Source organism: Stegastes partitus, unplaced genomic scaffold (assembly GCF_000690725.1).
Source record: "Stegastes partitus isolate 25-593 unplaced genomic scaffold, Stegastes_partitus-1.0.2 Scaffold1470, whole genome shotgun sequence".
NCBI lineage: Eukaryota > Metazoa > Chordata > Actinopteri > Pomacentridae > Stegastes > Stegastes partitus.
The window spans coordinates 156,430-175,841 of record NW_007579201.1 but is presented as its reverse complement, the minus strand read 5'-3'; the positions used below and the strand labels follow the sequence as shown (position 1 = coordinate 175,841).

At 39.9% G+C, this 19,412-nt stretch overlaps 1 protein-coding gene across 1 annotated transcript; it reads right to left on the bottom strand.

The window, feature by feature from the left end:
• Nucleotides 1-7,711: 7,711 nt before the first annotated feature.
• e2f6 (E2F transcription factor 6) lies at nt 7,712-17,539 on the bottom strand. Its single transcript, XM_008299831.1, has 9 exons — nt 17,340-17,539; nt 15,107-15,421; nt 14,755-14,795; nt 14,477-14,532; nt 13,615-13,801; nt 12,417-12,572; nt 11,619-11,733; nt 11,102-11,252; nt 7,712-8,344 (listed from the first exon to the last, which is right to left on the bottom strand). The coding sequence occupies exons 1-9, from the start codon at nt 17,454-17,456 to the stop codon at nt 8,307-8,309; spliced, it is 1,176 nt and encodes a 391-aa protein (XP_008298053.1). The 5' UTR covers nt 17,457-17,539; the 3' UTR covers nt 7,712-8,306.
• Between the last annotated feature and the right edge of the window lie 1,873 nt (nt 17,540-19,412).

The window sequence follows — 19,412 nt, the reverse complement described above, 5'->3', positions numbered from 1 at the left end:
TCATCATCATTTATTTTCTTTGATTGTTAACATACAGTCTCATCTGATGCTTAGATCAAAATCTGGCTTTTATTTTGCTCTGCTTGCTTCACTCTGTTCAGAAAACGACTTAAAACTGACAGACTGGTAAACCCAGAGTCATATCTCATGGCAACTTTGTTCTACCAATTTTCGTGGCTCTGTTTATTGATTTGTTGCTGATGACTTCATGTCGTTGTTTTCTGCTTAAATTAGAGCTTTAAAAATATACAGAATTAAAGCACCTAATTCTGCTTATGCAGTTTAAACAGATGGAATGAGTTCATGTTTGCAGTGGATCCCAAGTTAAAGTTGCTCTATCGGTCGTTTTGAAGACGATTGAAAGAGTATTGGGATAAAAGCTGCAATTTGTGTTCAAAGAGATTTTATACAAATCAACTCTAACTTTACAAATACATTATTAATCTTTGTCAAATCTTTAAGACATTTAATTACACAACAAGTGTTTGAGAAGAAGAACATTTGCATTTTGCTGTGATGCTTGTTTCATACAATCTTTTACTTCAGATAAACTTGAAGACATTTTCTGCACAGAATGACGACTGTGGATTTGGACATCATCACATATATTGTATAAGGAAATGATTATTTAATGGCCAATAAGATCTTCAGGAATGCTTACAGATAGCAAGGTTGGTTTCAGTGTTCATATGAACATCTGACCATCGTTTGTAAAAAAACTCTTAAAAAACTGTGAACTTTTCCTTTAACCCTATTCAGGACTTTTGGTGTCTTTTGGTTTAGGTGACAGGTATTGTTTTTTTATTTGTAAATTAAAAAAAATAAAAATAAAACTAGGGACATTTGTCAGACATTTGGAATCAAAAATACGTCAACTTTTCAGAAAAATTATCTAACATAGTATAAAAGTCTATAATGAATACCAACAAATATGTTGTTCATATTCTTTCTTGGGGTCCAATGGACCCTGAAAGACCTTCTATGTACGGCAACATGAAAGTCCTGAATAGGGTTAAGTGTGTTTCCATCCACCTGTTCCTCAACTGTCTTCGCATTCAATTTTTAATGTTATACATTAAAAACATGAGTGCAAATACCAAAAAACTACCACAGATCTGCAAGAGTTTGCAGACTTGGCTGAGCTGGAGAAGTCGGTGCATCGTTTGAAACAAAGCTCAACAGAAAGAGACCTGGTGAATAAATCATGAGAGAAATGAAGCTGGTGACGAAAAACTGCGCCAAACATGAGATCTGTGAGGAGTCATGAGGAGACTGTAAACTTCCTCAAATTATTGCATGAAACAACCTTGTAGTTTTCCTTCTGTTTCCCACTGTCTTAAGTTTGATTGGCATTCTTTTAATTGCATCTTTCTGTTGTGCCCTCTGCCTCAGCAATTTTTTAATGGCACCAAAATGCAGAATTAGCTCCAATATTCACCTAACAGCAGAGGGTAGAAATACACATCAGTCTGCATTTTCTTCTGCTAATGTTTTTCTTTCTGGAAATTCCATTAAAATCGGAGCTATGTGTGGATAGAAAGCTGACTGTTGTGATTTTCTTGCATTTCCTCTTAGGATGCATGTTGTCATGTTGTTGATTTGGCAATTAAAGCTGTAGAGTCACAATCAGAGTAACGCAGCTCTGAGAAGAAACAAAACAAGTCAACTGAGAGTTATTAAATCATTAACAGAAAGTACGATTAAAAATATCTGGGTTATATAATCTCTCTTTTTTTTTTTTTTTTCCTGGAAGACTGAGTGCAGAAAAAAACTCCTATAAAGGTTGGACTGATCACATCAAACCAACAGGAAGCCATCTGTCTCCATGTTACATGCAGATTGGTAATTTTCCCTCAACTGAAAGCCAGAAATGTCAATGCCAAGGTGTGTCGCAACATGTTTTCAGTGCGTCCTCTGAGCTTCAAAGCATCACTGCAGGAACTCGGAACGTCAAAAAAAACAGCCATAAAACCGAATGAAAACACTGTAACAGCGACGAGCAGCGGCACAGAAAGAAGTGTTTCTCTGTTTTTTTGTGAAACGGTGTGATTTGACAAAAAAAATATATTGAGGAAAGAAGTTTTTGTTGAGAGCCTGTACCTGTGCTCAGTGCTGTTATTTTAACCCATTCATAAAGCCTTTTATGTGTGTTTGGAGGAAGAGCTTTACTGGAAACACTTTGGCAGAACAAGGTTCACAGTGTTCAGTGTCCAAAGAGGAAATGGCCTCTATACTGTGATTTTTTGCAGGTTCAGACCATTAGTCACCTAATGGAGTATTCAAGCAAATAAATATTGCACCTATTGCACATTTTTCTTTCGTCCTTTTTCTGTCTCTTTGAGCCTCATGTCTTTCCAATTCCTAGCTCCCAGGTTGTAACATACACTCTGAATGTGTGGTTTTCAAGCCCAGGCAGAAATAACAGACTTTTTCCAAACTCCACCTGAGCCACAGGACACATTAATAAACTTTGTAGTAGTGAACATGATGGTGTAAAACTAGCATGCCATATTAACCAGTATGAGACGGGGCGCCAAATATCTCTGTCCAAAACATTGTTTTACTGGTTTTACTTTATGAGCTCAAAAGTACATCTGTGGAATCTCTCACCAATGATACAATACACGATTTGAATATTGTACAAGTTGCTATAAACATTCCTATAGACACCTTTTGCCTGTATTTGATATGTGCAGCAGAAACAGACTGCTATGTGGACTAGCAATACTGACCGTGTAAAAAATGTGGACGCAGCCACCATGACGTCAACCTTTGGTTAAGCGCTGAGTTTTGGATTTCATCATTGCCATCTTGGCCTTTTAAATCTACATGTTATAAGCAAGAAGTGGATCTGACTGACAACTCAAGGACAGTATGAACAGCCATTTGGTAGTGACTTGTCTAAAGCATATCTTACTTAATCATCTATCTTACCCAAAATGGGAGCAAAGTTTACGAAATGAACATCATATTGTGTTAAAGGAGACGTGAAACTATTGATTGCGACCATAAACCCGTTAGGAAAATGTTAATTAATGCAGGAGATGAAGTTAGAAGTTGACTAATTCTCTCATAGACTTCTATACAATCTGACCTATTTTTTAAAAACAGAGGCGTCGCCCCCTGCTGGCTGTTGGACAGAATGCAGTTGGAAATCATATTTACATCCAGATTGTTTTTCAGAGGATATGTCGATCTTTTCTATACAGTCAGTGACTGAAATTTAACCTACCCTGGTGTCCACAGTCCTGTTTACATCCATGTTGATTAAATTCCTTCCTTCCTGCCTCTGTGTTCCTGTTGCTAACTGCCAATCAGTGAAAATTGAATGAAACTGTCAGCAGAACAATATTACGTTATTGCATGCTTGTGTATGTGTGTCATCAGATGCGTATGCCTGCAAACTTCCTCCAATGTAAATGATCATACAAGTCATTAGTCCCTCTCTGATAGCACAGATACTTTACCCCACTGTTTGGTCACAGAAAAAGCTTAGTTAGGCTTTGGCAGAGCAAAATACTTTGTTGGGATTTCGGGTAAGATTGGGCTTTGGGTTAAAGCTTTGTTGTCATGGTTACAGAGATAAACATGGGGTTACGGTTATGGTAAGATCAGGGTTAAAAAAAAATAAAGTTTCAGTTTCATCAAGGAAATGCAGAGTGGAGCCCAGAGTTAAAGTCTAAATTTTTGTCAACCCATCCATCCACCCTAAGCTCCTCACTTTGTTGACTACTGCGATAACCAGATGGCAGAATCACAATGAGACGTATCACAATGTGTAAAACTCTGCCAGTTTTACACATTGGCGTTTAATTCTTCACACATGTTAAGCCTGATAGATGTGCTCCAGTGATGTCACTTCAGTTTAGGTCTAAAGACAAGTTTGCTGATAAATTGTTTGCAGACTTGGAGTAGTTTAAAAATGAAAACAGTCAGAGGGCGTGGAGCTAGTAAGAAGTACGTTTACCAGACCTCTGCAGCTCATGTCTCTGCTTGAAGCTTCAGGCAATATTAATCACTACTAGAACAACATCGCAAAACTCAGATGAACTCCTGGCAGTCGAGCTGCATTGTGCGATTAGACTGACACGACATTAAAGTGAATTGCGAAATCCGTGCAGTTAAGTAACCCTCTGCGACTAGCATTTCACAATAAAGTTGAGTTCTACTGAGAGCGTCTCAAATGTAAACTTTTCAGGAGAGTTCTGGCCACATGTGTGCTGTTTCTTTTTGGTTTTATTTAATATTTTGAGATTTTCTTATGCCACCTGGCCTACCTGGCTACTTGTAGTATCGGTGGTCTGACAACTTGACAGAGCCTGTTTTTGTGCTCCTGTCAGTGTCAGCACGAGTTGCTCTGGATGAAAGCGTCCTCCGCAAAAAAAAACCCTCCCTAAAATGTGCGACAGCTCAGAGCTCTGTGTGGGGACGATCTGCCAGTTTGATAGATGGAGGAGAGACTCTGGCTGCAGGGTGGAGGTTTGGATGTTGTGGTGGCAGAAATGGGAACCAGTATCTGAGCAATGCCACACAAACACATACAGCCTGGCTGCCATAATGTCCCTGTCCATAGGCAAAATGAGAGACAATCAAGTATCATTTCCTCTATTACCCTCTGTTCCATATTCATTGTGTTCATATCAGAGCAGGAAAGGAGCCGTTTTAATGTATGTTTATGAGAGGTGGAAAAGGAAGTACAAATTATGCACACTGACATGAATTCACCCCTTCGGTTCTGTGAGTGAATCAAAAAAGCTTCTCTGGATTTACGGGGACACAATTAATGTTAATGAGTCCCTTCAGTGGCTCACAAAAATATGTAAATTCATTTAATATCCACATATTGAACAGACTGGATCAAGGACACTGGAATACAAGTACATCCACATGATGTTGTGCTCTGTTGTACATGTTGTGTCTCATACGACGACTTTTCAAATCATTCTATTTAAGGATCTATTTATTATGTAGACAAATATACAGTATTATCACTCTCATCAAAAAATTAGAGATACTTTATATGTTAAAGATGCACTCCAATAAGGCTTTATGTCTTTGAGCGAATAATTTGTGCCATTTTCACCCCTAAGAGTTGAACGACTCTGTTCAAATCGCTTAAAATGACACATACTCCACTTTCCTTACTGAAAAATCCAGAATATAAATGCAAAGCTTGTTTTATTTTAAACACAAGTTGCTCTGATTATTACTGCATCGCTCCAGTTCATTTATAGAGAGCATGTGTGATGCTCTCTACTGGATTTCTGGAAGTTTGAGGACAGAGTAAAAACAACACTCCTAGTTGTTGTTTTTTTGCTGTTGTTTTTAAATGTAAATACACAAAATGATTTTTATATGTCAGTGATAGATGTGGTTGTGGAATATGAACAAAGCAAACATGCAGACAATGGTTTTATACACTAATATACTCTAATATGTTCCCTAAAAAAAAATAAAGAGAGCCAACAAATCCTGCTATTCCTCCTCAATAAGTAAATAAAATGTTGTATTAGTTTGACAGTGATTATATTCTGGTGTACGCATGTCTTCCTGCTGTCGTATTGTGGACCTTCCCAGGGGTCTCGCTTGGTTTTATATAATTAGTCATTTCTATTCCATTGCTTTACGACTCTGAGGACTTTCATCCTGAGCGGAAACAGTTGTGTTTCATCCTTATTTCATTTTATCTTCTCTGTGTATTGCTAGAATCACCATCGTTACTCATCGTCACTCACATCCTCCAGAACGGCCTTTGTAGCCGACTGGGTTCTGTGCAGGTGAGGTGTCATCTGTCAGGTGGGTGTGAGGCGACTCTGGGTTTTGGGCTGATGTTGTATTTTGTGGATCCCAAGAAGAATAGTAGGTACTCTGGTAGCAACTGATGGGGATTCAAGTAAACAAATGACAAACAGTGGAAGCTGCATGCTGGACCGTCATTGGCTTCCACGTTAGTTCTGATGTCACAATATCCTGCTGGTACATTCAAATGAGCAGAAGACTGGTAAAAACAAACTGGCCTTCTGAATAATTAAGCTCAGGCATCCAAATGATACAACAGGAAGTGGAGCACATTTTTAAGTGAAGGGATAACTGTAGAGGTTGACCATCGTTTTAGAACATGCATAATGATATTTAGTGCAGTCGTGGGACACAATTAGCTGTTCATAACTTCCACATCCAAGACAATGAAGCCACAGACCCACTGTTACATAACTCCTGCTGCTTTAGATTTCCCTTCTTGCATTTCTCCTGTGGTTCATTTTAGAAAAGCAGCAGCTCTGCTCATCACGCTGCAGTGATGCAGTCTGTCCACTGGGTGGTGCTGTTGTAAAAGGATCAGACGATTGTCATCCCCATCAATTATTGAAACAGTGTCTTCCACAAAGTCAGTTACCAGGCAGCAACTGGTAGATTTCAATCTTCTCCAACCACTGCGGCTTGTGTGGGCTTTTCATCAAATTAATGTGTTGCTGCAGTGCAGTCGTTCATTGTCTCACTTACAAACACCAAGTGGTTTAAAACATTACTTAAGAGCACTTTGGTAGTTGTTTTAGAGACGATGATGTTTATACAAAAAGAAAGGTACAAACTCAAACTAAGAGTACAGCGACAGACATTGATTTGGATGCTTGTGTTCACCGGAATTAACTCAAACTGGGGTCTGTACCTTATTTCATTTTTTTTCATGCACTTTTAAATGATTTGTCTATTGACTTTCCATACACTTCATTCAACTGCTGCCTTTTAACTGGTTGACATGACCATAGATTGTAAAATATACGAAGCGTTCTTTTGCAAAAACAGATAACTTCATTTTTGTAGATTTTCAGAAAAAAATGTTTGCTTGAGATAATATCAAAGTGAAGCTGAGTGGATTTGACTCAGTAGAAATGACAACAATAGAGATAACTTAAGATTGAGTGATATTGCCTCAAAAGTGGGTTTTCTGAAGGTTTGTGAAGATGGAGTTATCTGTTTTTGCAAATGAGCTCTTCATATATAATATATGCAGTCTATGGACACGACGCACTTCATTGTGGATGACTCATCTTTCTTTTCTCTGACTGCAGCTAGACAGAAGTTTCTAAAACTAAAGCTATTTCTATCAAACTGTTATTAATATTAGAAATAATTTATCACATTTCCCCACTTCAACAGGGGAATAACGTGCAGCCTGTTTATTTTTAGTTTGGATCTGCTTTAAATTTCAGTGATCGCTGCACTTATCTCGATCCAGGACTGTCATAAAGTCCTCCTGTGCTGCCATCTGAGTCAACTCACTCACTTGGGGTTTCATAAAAGCTGCATAAACAACAATGACAGTCATTTGTGACGCCGAAAGAAACCCTGTCAGGTGGGCGTATTGTGTATTTAAAGTGTTATTTCCCTTAACAGAAGGCATGACTGTAAAATGAAATGCATGAAGACAGTTTGTTTAAATTAAAGCAAATGAACTGATTTAAAGTTGTGATCGTTGACGGCAGGCAGGGAAGTTTAAACACTGTGATTTTGTTCCTCCTGTAAAAACTCTTATCTGAGATCTATCATATTTTCCAGCAGCAACATAGCGCGTCACATTTCCACGGGCTTTATCTGCTGCCACACTGAGCCACATCTCATTAGAGTGTCCACACTGACAATGATGCACGTCTTCCACAAGCTCTGCTGCTTTAGGAATTCAAATCTTACAGCTGCAAAATAAATAAACTAATTTTACAGTTTCATACGAGATTTTCTTTTTTTATTGATTACAGCATCTTGGAGGTGTGTTTACTAAACTGTCCAAACCATGATGTAACCATCGTAATAGTGACAACACAAAGAAGAGTCATACAAACACAAAATACAAACAAAGAAGTAACATATTATACAGCAAATGTAAGTCAGGAAGTCAGACCGTAGCATATAATACAAGGCCTCCAAAAACTCTGCAGTACAGAAGCACAGCAGCTCACTTCTCAGTTATCTCTCGTACAAAAATAAAACTGCAGTCATCCAGGTCAAACTGACGAAGTCCACACATTCGTCCTTTACATGACTTCTTCCCCAGAAAGCTTTAAAAAATAAAAACGGTGCAAATAAAAACGAATCCATAAACACTGCTCCCTTGTCACGGTTTCGATGTGTTTTCGCTGCTTAAACAGATATCAGCTGAGTCAACTTCCTGTGACAGTTAGTACGTCTCTCCAGTCTTTGTGCAACACCTGGCGATCTCTGTAGGCTTGTGTGTTTTTATTTATTTATTTCTTTTTTTGGTCGGTCCAAACTCTGAAGACAGCTGGCGTCTCCTGGTGGTCGGTTGGTGGTTACGAGCTCTGCACGGCGCTCTGTGGACTCGAACACTCTGCAACAACAATAATAGTAATAATAATATGAAATTCTGGTCTGTGGCGAACTCAAGACTGCTCAAGAGAGAAAAAGTAGATCCAGGCTTTGGTCTAATTGGTCCACAGTCTGCATCGGGGGAGGCAGAGTGGTAAAGCTGGTGATCAAGTCTTGGGGAAAAAAGTTGCCACTAGAGGGAGCCTTTTTCCTCACATATACAGTATAATGATATTATAGTCAGTTCATTAAAAGGAACTGCAGAACACAAATGCAAAAAGTTGTTTAAGGAAAAAGAGTCTCTACTCCATAATGTATCCATCAGACAGCACTGACATGCTTTTATTAGCTGTGCTGGTAAGACTAGCCCTCCAAATCCACCACTTGGACTGAAATATCTTAACAGCAAGAAGATCGACTGCAATAAACTCGAGTACAAATGTTCATGACCCCTTCGGGATGAATCCAAATAACTTTAATTAATCCTTTGATTGTTTTTCTTATCAGCTCAATACCTCGACTTACAAGGTGTGTCAGAAAAGTTCCAGGACTGGTGTCACAAAAGATATTTTCAAATCCACACTACAAGTTTTCCCCTTCCAAGTAATCCTCCTGGAGTCTAACAGACTTCCCCAGCCTTCTCTGCCACGATGCCATGCACTTCTGGAAGGATTCTTCCAGGATCCTCCACAGCTCCGTTGTCACAGCCATCTTGATGTCGTCCACGTCTTCAAAGTGGGTCCCCTTGATGACCCCCTTGAGCTTGGGCAAGAGGAAAAAATCTCACAGAGCCAGGTGGGGTGAGTAGGGAGGTTGATCCAGCATGGCGATGATCTTCTCAGCCAGGAACTGTGGGATGCTCAGGGCATTGTGAGCAGGTGCGTTGTCATGGTGAAGCAGCCACGACTTGTCCTGCCACAACTCTCCCCTCTTCTCGTGCACTAAAAGAAACAAACGCACGATCTGCCTGACGCGCTCGACGTTGGTCTCAGTCTTGCTGGTTGAAGGCCTTTTTCCTCCTGGGGTCATCCTACACATCCTCGCCTCCCTCTTTAAACCTCTTACACCACTCAAAAAAACGTGAGCATGACATCGTCTCATCTCCATACACTTGCTGCAGCAATCCCACTACTTCTGATGGAGTTTTCCCCAACCGGACCAGAAACTTGAGGTTGGTTCATTGCTCTGTGCTCATTGTTTGACGACATGAAACAGAGAACATGTATATAAAAGCATGTGGAAAAAAGCTAAATGGCTGCAGAGAGCTGAGATCACAGTTATATACTCCAGGGCGATTACTTTGAAGAGGAAAGCTCGTAGTTTGGGTTTGAAATATATCTTTTGTGACACACCTCGTATGTCCAAACAACCTGCATTATTGACGTTAGCATCAGCCTTTGCTGTGCCTCATGATTAAGGTTGATTAGCTAATGTTAGCATGCTAACACATGCCACTTAGCTGCTGAACATGACAAACATAATATCTGCTAAACATCAGTATGTGCATCACTGTGAGCATGTTAGCAGGTTGACTTTTGTATTCAGCGCAAACAGCTGATGTGATGAATCAGTTAAGGAGGACAGGTCGCTTAGCTTAGCATAAAGAGTAGAAGCAGGGAGCAATTTGTTAGCCTGGCTCTGTTTGTAAAAATCCACCTACCAGCACTTCTACAGCTCTCTAGTCAATGGAATTCTAATGCAGATGGACGACAAATTAGAGGTAAGACCTGGTACACTGACCAGATCCCCTGCAGTGAGGCGGCTCTGTGATGATGAGGAGAGTATTTTGCTGTCATGGTTTGGGTCCTTCTGTCCCCTTCGAGGTTAGAGTAACTGCAAATCAATGTAATGTTGTTCTGAATGATCACCTTTACCCTGTGAAGAAACGTTTCTATCCTGATTAGAGGGGTCTCCTCCAGGATGACAATACCTCCATCCATCTGTCCAACCAACTACCATACCGAGACAAGATTTTTTTTTCCTCTGGAAATTAGATTGTGTGGTGAGGAAGGTTTTCAGTGGATAACTGTGCGTTGACAACATCAGATATTCTTTTAGAGTGGAGTGTAACAGTGGAATTACAATCTCCTACAGTGAGTGTTACGTGAAAATTGAAAACAAGTTCACAGCATCTCCTACCTGCAGACATGAAGCAGGGAGAAAATCTGTCAGACAGCAAAGAATTACAGCTGCCACAGATGAGCTCAAAGAGACAGTGTGGAAAAACACTGACTGTCAGAGAAAACGATTCTGGGAGCTTCAAGAGCCTACCGGGGGACATCGTAAGTCTTTGACTGAAAGACAAGATACTTCACTGAAGCGGACTAGTCTCCTTGGTATTAGTGGTATCTCAGAGAAACTTTCTTAGCAGGACAAGTAAAGGAGTGTTTCCTATCAAAACACATGTAAGGAAAAAAGGGGTGTGCTCCTCTTCCTTGTTGTTAGGGCCAAACACCATTTCCTAGCACTGACATCCTTCCTCCCTGCCTTGTCATCAACAAAAGATTGGCAGTTACCTAAACTCCAAGGTGTCACTGTTTGCCTAGAAACTGTCACAGAACAGAACGTTTTGTTTGTGCTGGAGACAAGACCCACTTGTCATCTTCATTGGGTTGATATATACACACAGAGCAGCTCAACACTCAGGACAAACAGAGCTGAGTAACATCATTTAGGAGGATGGATTTAAATAATATCAGGGCTACCACACTAAACATTAACATGCAGCAGCTTCCGTCATTAATAGTTCAGCCTTTAACACACTACGTTTTGTTGTTACCTGTGTGTAGCGAGGACGTCCTTATCCGGCTTTCCTTTAGCGTTACGAAGCAGCCGCTCTTCTCTTCTGCCACAGCTTCTCCTGTCTCGATGTCACACGTCAGCACCATGATGGGACCTTTACCGCCCTTCAGATGGACCTGGATGCTGTCCTGCGTCAACACATAAACATAAGCAGAGTCATCTTGATGATAACTTTCCCTCCAAGCCCCTGCATGCGTCACCTACAGGGGCTAACTGATATCAAAAAAAGATCTATCGTATCACCGATGTCTACATTTTAATATTATGAAAACTTAAGTATACTTTGTAATCATTACTGCCTGAGATCAAACATGTTTCTAATAAAAAAAACATTTTACTAGTTATAAAATCAATACACCCTATAGTTAAGTTCAAGTCTTGAAAAATAAAGCAAGTGCTGTTTAGGAATCCCAAACACCTCCTTCAGGTCTAACTCTTTAGTCTTTCTACTGTTTTGACAGCGCCAAATTCAAATCGTCCGTGTGGTCGTTTACCTCTTTAGGAGCAGGAACCTCCAGTTTGGTTTCCTCTGGAGCTTTGACGACAATCACCGTCTGCTCCTGGAAAGCTCCGAGCCGGCTGATGTCCTCGTGAGTCACGTAGGCCGACGTGCAGGAAACGTTAAAGAAAACAGTTTTATCCACCTCCTGAGTTAAGCTGACTGTTTACAACATGGCTGACAACCTGTTCCTGCGTCCTTGTTTGTCTTCAATATCATCCACGATTACATTTTAAAGTGTCACAAAACAGCATTAACACTATGGGAATAATGCACCAGGTATTGTGAATACTGGATGAAAAACACTCTGTTTTACCTACATGACCAGCAGTAACTTGTGTTTTGGCCACTTGAAGGCAGCGCAAGCACAACATTAGCTTTAATGACAGTGGAAACTTGTTAGCAGACCATTGCTTGTGTATGCATTCAGCAGGTCTGGTGCCGCATTAGCATTTAATTTACCTGGAGAATTAACACCTAAGAGAAATATCTGTTTAGCTGCTAATTGCTCCACTATGTTCACTGGCTGATTTGTGTGCAGTTTAGCACTGATGCAGATGGCAACAATGCAATGATTAGCAACTGATGTTTAAAAGTCGTTCAAAGTGACAGCTCCTCCTGGTGTCAGAACTGTGTCAGTGAATTCTACCCAAAAGGTCCTGGCTTGTAAAACATGGTGGGGATACAAAGCAACAGGAAAGCTCTGGGTTTCAGGCTGTTAGGTTTGGTTGTTAAAGTTAGCAGTCGTGATCCTGCTGGTGTCCTCTGAGCTTCATTTGATGTGAAAGGATATGCAGAGTTTTGGAGGTCGTCCGTCATGTCAAAGAGCTGCTGGGCGCAGCTTTTGATGAGGGTGTCCAGCGTGTCCTCCACCAGCTTCAGGTTCTCCATCTCCCTCTTAAACTTCTGTTGGTTCTTCCACAGAAAGCTGGAGATGGGAGTGCTTCCTCTGGACAGACAGCAGTCAGAGAGCTGGGTTACACGACAGGCGACCGTTTTACTTGAGAATTTAAAAGAAAACTTGATGTGTTGAAGGAAGACTGTAAGATGTGGTTAAAAGCCAGAGATCAAACAAGCAACTTTTTTTATGTTCAAGATACTATATATGTTTTTACACATTATCCCTTTCACACACACACACATTCTTCACAAAAGACTGAATTCATTAGAAATGATTTCTAAAATCTAGTGATCTAATTTGGGAAATTATACCGGTACAGTCAGTGACACAGAGAAGATATTCACTCAATTTGATATTATCCAATTTCAAGTCATCCCAAATGCTGTTTATTGGGGCTGCAACAATGATTATTTTCACTATTACTTCATTTCTGGATTGTTTTTACAATTAAATGTTCAGTGGCAGAAAATAACAATGGCCATCACATTTCCCAAATTCTTACTTTTTTTTTTTTTTAAAGCAAACATTTCTGTATTTGATAAATGACTAGTTAACTGATTGATCAACTATTTATGATAAGTATGTTAGCAGATAATTGCCAAAAAATAATAAAAAAACTACCACTAGATTTAGTTTCTTGGTCTGAAATCAATATCTATTGAATAAAAAAAGAGGAACAGCGAGGCTATACAGTAAAACAGGTATAGCTCATCAATTTATCAATTTCAAATCAAAATTGCCATTTCAAACGATGCAGTTAGCAAATCACACAGGCTGCAAATGAGGATATACATGATCAAGTGCATCTGACGTGGAGTTTAAACTCTTTTATAAGCCCTTTTATAAATTCATGGCTGCCTCCTCGTGTGACAGTCAAGCTGTTGATGGTATCTCACCAAGTAATGCTCCACCACATGTTTTACATCTATTACATAGTCAATACTGAACTGAAGCTTAAATATTGCATATGAAATCACAATATCAGTTAGAAAAATCATGATAACAACAGGAGAGATTAAAACACGACTGAAGATGCAATCATAAAATCACAGCCGTACACAGTGGGTAACAACTCAGTCAGATCACTCACATCCACTTGATCTTGTTGGCCGACTGCTTCTCAATGAGCTGGATGCCGTTGAGGACGTTGGTGATGTCGTAGACTCGCCGCTTACGTGTTTGAAGGCTGGAGGTCACCTGCCTGAGGTCCAGGGAGCCGTCTGGAGCCATCAGCAGCAGATCCAGGAAACGCTCCGTCAGCAGTCCCAGGGACACGTCTGAGTGCAGCACAGTTAGAGGTGGAAGACAAGGATTAAACAACAGCACCCACATCTTCTGAGTAAAAGCTCAACCGTGAATTACTTTAAAATCCTAAATCTTACAATGAGGGCCGAACTAAAGATTATTTTCTAAATCACTTATCATCTGTCAGAATGTGATGGATTTTCTTTCAAATATCTTAAACATTACCTAATGCTACTTCTTCACAATACAAGCGCCTAATTACTCTATATTGACTGTTCACAAGGACCTGTTAGCAAGCAGCAGCAGGCTGCACAACTCCTTAGCATCGTAATAAACTCCTGTTACTGTGACTTCCTGTTGCCTGGAAAACTACTTGTCCCTGTGTGAAGCATGAAATCACATCAGTTACATGAAGGAAAAAAGCTGAATATCAACCGACCACTTAACTAAACAACACAAGTGTGCTTAGCTACACTGTAAACGGACACAGCAGTTCATCTTCTGCTGTATTTCTGACTAACAGTTTGCTCAGAGGTCGCTGGGACGCAGTGGAAAGAGTTGTAGTTTGTAGCACTTCACTACAGACAAGTGAAGCATTTCTGATGTACTCTAAGGCAACAGAGTTTCCATAACCAGATGATGCTGCAAACAGTTTTTACAGCAAACTAATAGTAACAATAATGAAGTCAAGATAAAGCCGCACACACCCTGTCGAGTGAATGTCCTGGTCTGACTCTTCTCTGTCCTCTGATGCAGGAGGTCACTGGAAAGAAAGAGTTGAGAAAATATCTCAGTGAACTTCAGGTTGGATTCCTGTCACGCTCATGTAAAACACACTGTATGGCAACGTGTGCAAGTATCCCTCCTCAACACCTGCTTCTGGACAGGAATTATATACGAGTAAATACATTTACTTGAACTACATTTAATTCATAAAACGTATCTGAAGTTGAACACCAAAACAAGCAGAGAAGTTGTTCTTCACCTGGTCGTCTTAGCTGCTGAAGCCTTCTTGACAACTGGATCCTGGAATTCAGAGAGTGAAAACAGAGCGGGTCAAGGTTATTGTGGTTGCATTTTAAAGGTCAGAATCTACAAGTTAAAAATAAATAAAACAACCTGAAGTCTACCAGCAGACTGTCAAAGGTTTTGTTTATCTTTGAGTAACATTTTTGTATTTTCATGTCCTCATTACAGATTGTATTAGAGAAGTACTTTACCATTCAACTATGTCTTCAACCTACAGTATCTGTGTTAGTGTAGTTTATTTTAGGACTATAAAGCTGCTTAATGCAGTGCACGTCTTACAAAAAATTTAATAGGGACAGTTTTCTAACCGGCTTTGGTGGCGCTGAGGCAGGAGGTCCTGACGCAGAAGGCTTTGTAGTAACGTCCTTTTCACCTTCGTCTTCAACACTTTCATCCTCATCGTCACCACCACCAGCAGCCCACTGATCCTCTTCGTCAGACAGCTCGGCTCCCCAGGGGCTGATCATGCCCATGGGCCCACCTAGGCAGGGGGGCATGATGGGAATGGCATCGCTTTTGATCCCATTGCTGGAGATGTCCTCCGGCAGGAAGTGGTCTTCACAGATCATCTGCTGCTCCTCAGAGTCCTGCTTGTCCGGCTCCCTCAGCGCTGCCAGCCATACCTGAACACAGTCATCAGTGTCACTGGACGTCTTTACTGATCGTAATTGGTTGGATTATTTTTCTTGTTCCGGTAAGAGATAGGAACAAATACAGCAAACTCAGGCTTCAAATTGCACCTCATCTAAGACACAGAACCTTCTGTTGCTAAAATTCCTGAATTTGGACCAATCAGAATAATATGTGGGTGAAGTCATGAATGTCCCAGATTTGCATGATTCATTTGGACTCTTAGACCTGGTAAGTGCAGCACAAAATTACAGCATCCATAATATACTGCTATGATACTAACATTTTATTAGATAGTTTAATAAAGCAGGAGAGTCTATATTCCTGAGACTAAAAACAAAATGTACCACAGAGTGAACCAAAATCACAAGAATGGAAACAAACAAAAGTCAGTGTTAAAACATGCTCGGGTCCTGTTTAAAAAAAATATTTCAGGAAAACGGAGGTACTTTAACAAAACAGAAGGCACACAAAATCTGACTGGGATACAAAGGAATCCATGATGGAGGAAAACAATATAAAAGGCCTGAGTACAGTCATTTAACAGCAGGTTTGGGTTGGTTGTACTTTTCAGAATTTTCATTTTATCGAATGAATACTTTTTTTTCCCTCCTTGCATTGAGTTGTCATTGACATATACTAGTTGCACATAAATGCTGTGCATATAAATGAGATAATTAGCACTTAAATTTGATACCTTGGTATAGATTTAACAACTCAACAGCAAAGAAGTGAACACTGGCTTCATGTCAGCCAGCTACAACATTAAAACGCTACGTACACGTCACTGCATCAGGAGCAACAATCTGATAACATAATATAGTGAAGTCAGAACAGAACAGAACAGAATGAGACTGTTACCAGTTAAACACTGACATAAAAAGAGTGTGTGTCTACACCTCAAATGGTGATACCAAAAAACAGTAAAAAAAAGACTTCAGAATGAAAGCCTAATAACACAGAATGCATGATTTAATGATGTACTAATCGGGGGTCAAAAAGAGCCGTTTTAATGGGTTTCAACGGGGACATTTTTATCTTAAAGGTCCTGAGTGTAATTTTTTTGCATACATGGTTTGTTACTGATGCATTATTGGAGCATGTGTTAAAATGTCAAAATTCACTAAAAATATTGCTTTACCATTTTAATGCCAAAATCACTCATACAGGTAAAATGATCTAAAAATCAAAAAGGAAAAAATGTCCTTATGGAGCATGAGGGTTAAACTTGTCAGCTTAATCTGTAATGCCAATTCTTATTTTTCTACTGGGGAGCACTTTATTGCTTTTAAAGTGTTGCATAAATAACGTTGATTTTATCTTTATAATTTTTTCCCCCCTTTTTTCTTTTTGTTTTTTTTTTTTCATTTTAATTCTCTCACATTATTTTTTAACTGACATCATCCTTGATGGTTTTGAAATATTGTTATTCTGGTATTCATGTTTATAAGGCATGGCAGCTATAAAATGGAAAACAACATAAAATATAACGCCCCTCAGTGCACAGTTGGACTTTCTAGCTCTTCTGTGATTAGATTTTATTTGTATTTCATAGCAGGGCTTGGACCAGTAATACATTACATCATTACACAAAGAAGTATTGTTTCTGAAACGAAACTACATGATTTTAATACTTCTACGACCCCTGGCTGCAGAAACAAACAGCTGCCAGGACAGAGACAAATCCTTATATTTAGGTACATAGTTTATTCTGGATTCTGGAAAATGCTTTGCTATAAAAACAAACGTGTAGTTAGCATCGGAGCTAACGCTTATCAATGGGTTCATTGAACAGGTAGCACGTTAGCATCACGTTAGCCGGTAGGAATTAGCGTAGGGAAAAAGAGGGAACACTTGTTTTTGGAGCAGCTATGTTGCAGCTGTGTTTTATCTGCAGTCATGTGTTCGTACCTTGACCCTCGTCGGGTCTTTGGGGAAGCTGAAGAACCTCTTCTGCGGTCGGTTGAAGATGCCCCGGTTCACGCTCTGCACGCGGTTCGGACAGCCGGACACCACGCACTTCACCATGCTAACCGTCTCTGCTCAGTCCAACCGGAGAAAACCGCACATGCGAGCCCCGTTTTTCACCGTCAGGATTCAGAAACAACCGCCACGGTGAAACTGTTTGTTTATGTCGCGTTTCATCCCGGAAGTAGAAGCGTCCTGACCTGGAACTACAAGCATGGAGGGAGACGCAGCACGTGGGCGCCAACCGGAAGTAGGTAAAAGTATGTTGTGGCTTCAGCTAGCTTAGCTCACAGCTACAGTGGTGGCAGAGAGTAGCAGGCCTGCTGTTTGTCTTGTTGCTCTAGCTGTAAACTGAAGCAGCTTTACATGTTGTTTCACAGCTCCCCCACCAGTGTGAACTTTATAAGGAGCTAAAACTTGTCCTAACTTATGACAGGAGCTCTGTCTGTTAATGTTTCTCAAAGCATCATTACTAAATGTAAGGCCTATTGTTGCTGACATTGTGACAGAGAAGGCCTTCCTCTGGGGGGCCAAACTGATATTTCCACTTCTTAAGTACCATGGCCAAATGTAGTAAAAAAAGGAAACGGAAAGGACCATTATTATAGCAGGATTGTACACTCTGTACCGCGCATGGGCAGATGAAAGACTGAAACATCTGGGGTATTCCTGCTCCTCTCACCTTGGCAGACACACTGAACCAGGTATGGTTCTGCTGCTGCATGCTGGCAAACTACCAGGGTCCTGTGGACGTTGAAGGTGAGGTCAAACACGAGGTGCAGTGATTGTTGCCACGCTCGATCATGTACAGCCACAATAAGCCGCCTTGTGTCAAGCCACAGTGTTTTCTCTCAGATTTTTTTCAGCAGCGGGGACAGGCTCTCCGGGAGACAAATGACACTTGACTGCATATATTACTTTTACAACCTATTTATTAAATGTCCAGTTGAAAATGGCTTTTTAAAGGCTGAATGTAAAAATAAAATAAATTAAAACCACAAGCAGCGATGGATGGGTCCTCGCCTTATGATTGTCGACTTTCTTGTTTTTTTAAAAATATATTTCTGTTGAACCATAATTCTAAAGCAATGTCATGATTTTCATTACATTTTTATTTATTATTACTCTACTTCAACTTATTTCAGTGACAGCTATTTTTTCCTTCTTTCACGGGAGGGTGTGAAGACATTTGAGGACGACTGTATGTGATCTGGTCATGTATATGTCTAGATCTATTCAGAACATACTGATTGTTCTTTTAGAAACTGTATTTCTTCCCAAAGGCTTTATGTGTTTGGGGTAGCCAAGATTTTTCAGCATGGTAAGAGTGTACTCACCTTCTATTCTCTTCAACATGTGGGTCAAGATGTGGTCAGAGGCCTGCTGTCATTTGAGCTTCTATGTTTCACAACACTGCCAAGAGAATAGCTTGACATTTTGGGAAATTATTGCTTTTCTTGGCAACATTTAAATGAGAAAATAAAGTCAGTACTGCACTGTAACTGACACATTTAAAACTGCAAAGGACTGGTAGTTATACAACATTACATTCAATTTTTTTCAGCTACTTACAGTAAAGCAGCTAAATAATGAGCAAAGAAGTCAAAGTGGTATTTTTTTGTGAACATCATGTTTTTTTTTTTCATTTATTAAATCAAAATAATTGACAAATTTACAAGATTAAAGTGAAATTGACAGGATGTACGAAAAACACAAGCAGTAGAAAACAAGAAAATACATTTAGAATGAATTACAAATGAAAACAACAAATGTGTTGTAAGTTGTGTCATAACTTATTAACACAACTGATACAATGAACCAACTATGTACAAAACAGAAATCACTGGATGTCACGCCAGCGACGTGGCTGGAGCTGCATGTGTCCGGCTCCACAGCGAGGCCTGCTCAGTGGCTGGTGGGTATTCCTCCTCCTAGGTGGAGATAATTGTTAGTAGGTTTGTTCTGAAATATTAAAATATTCTTCTGTTACAGTGGTATTTCAATATTGATATCAGT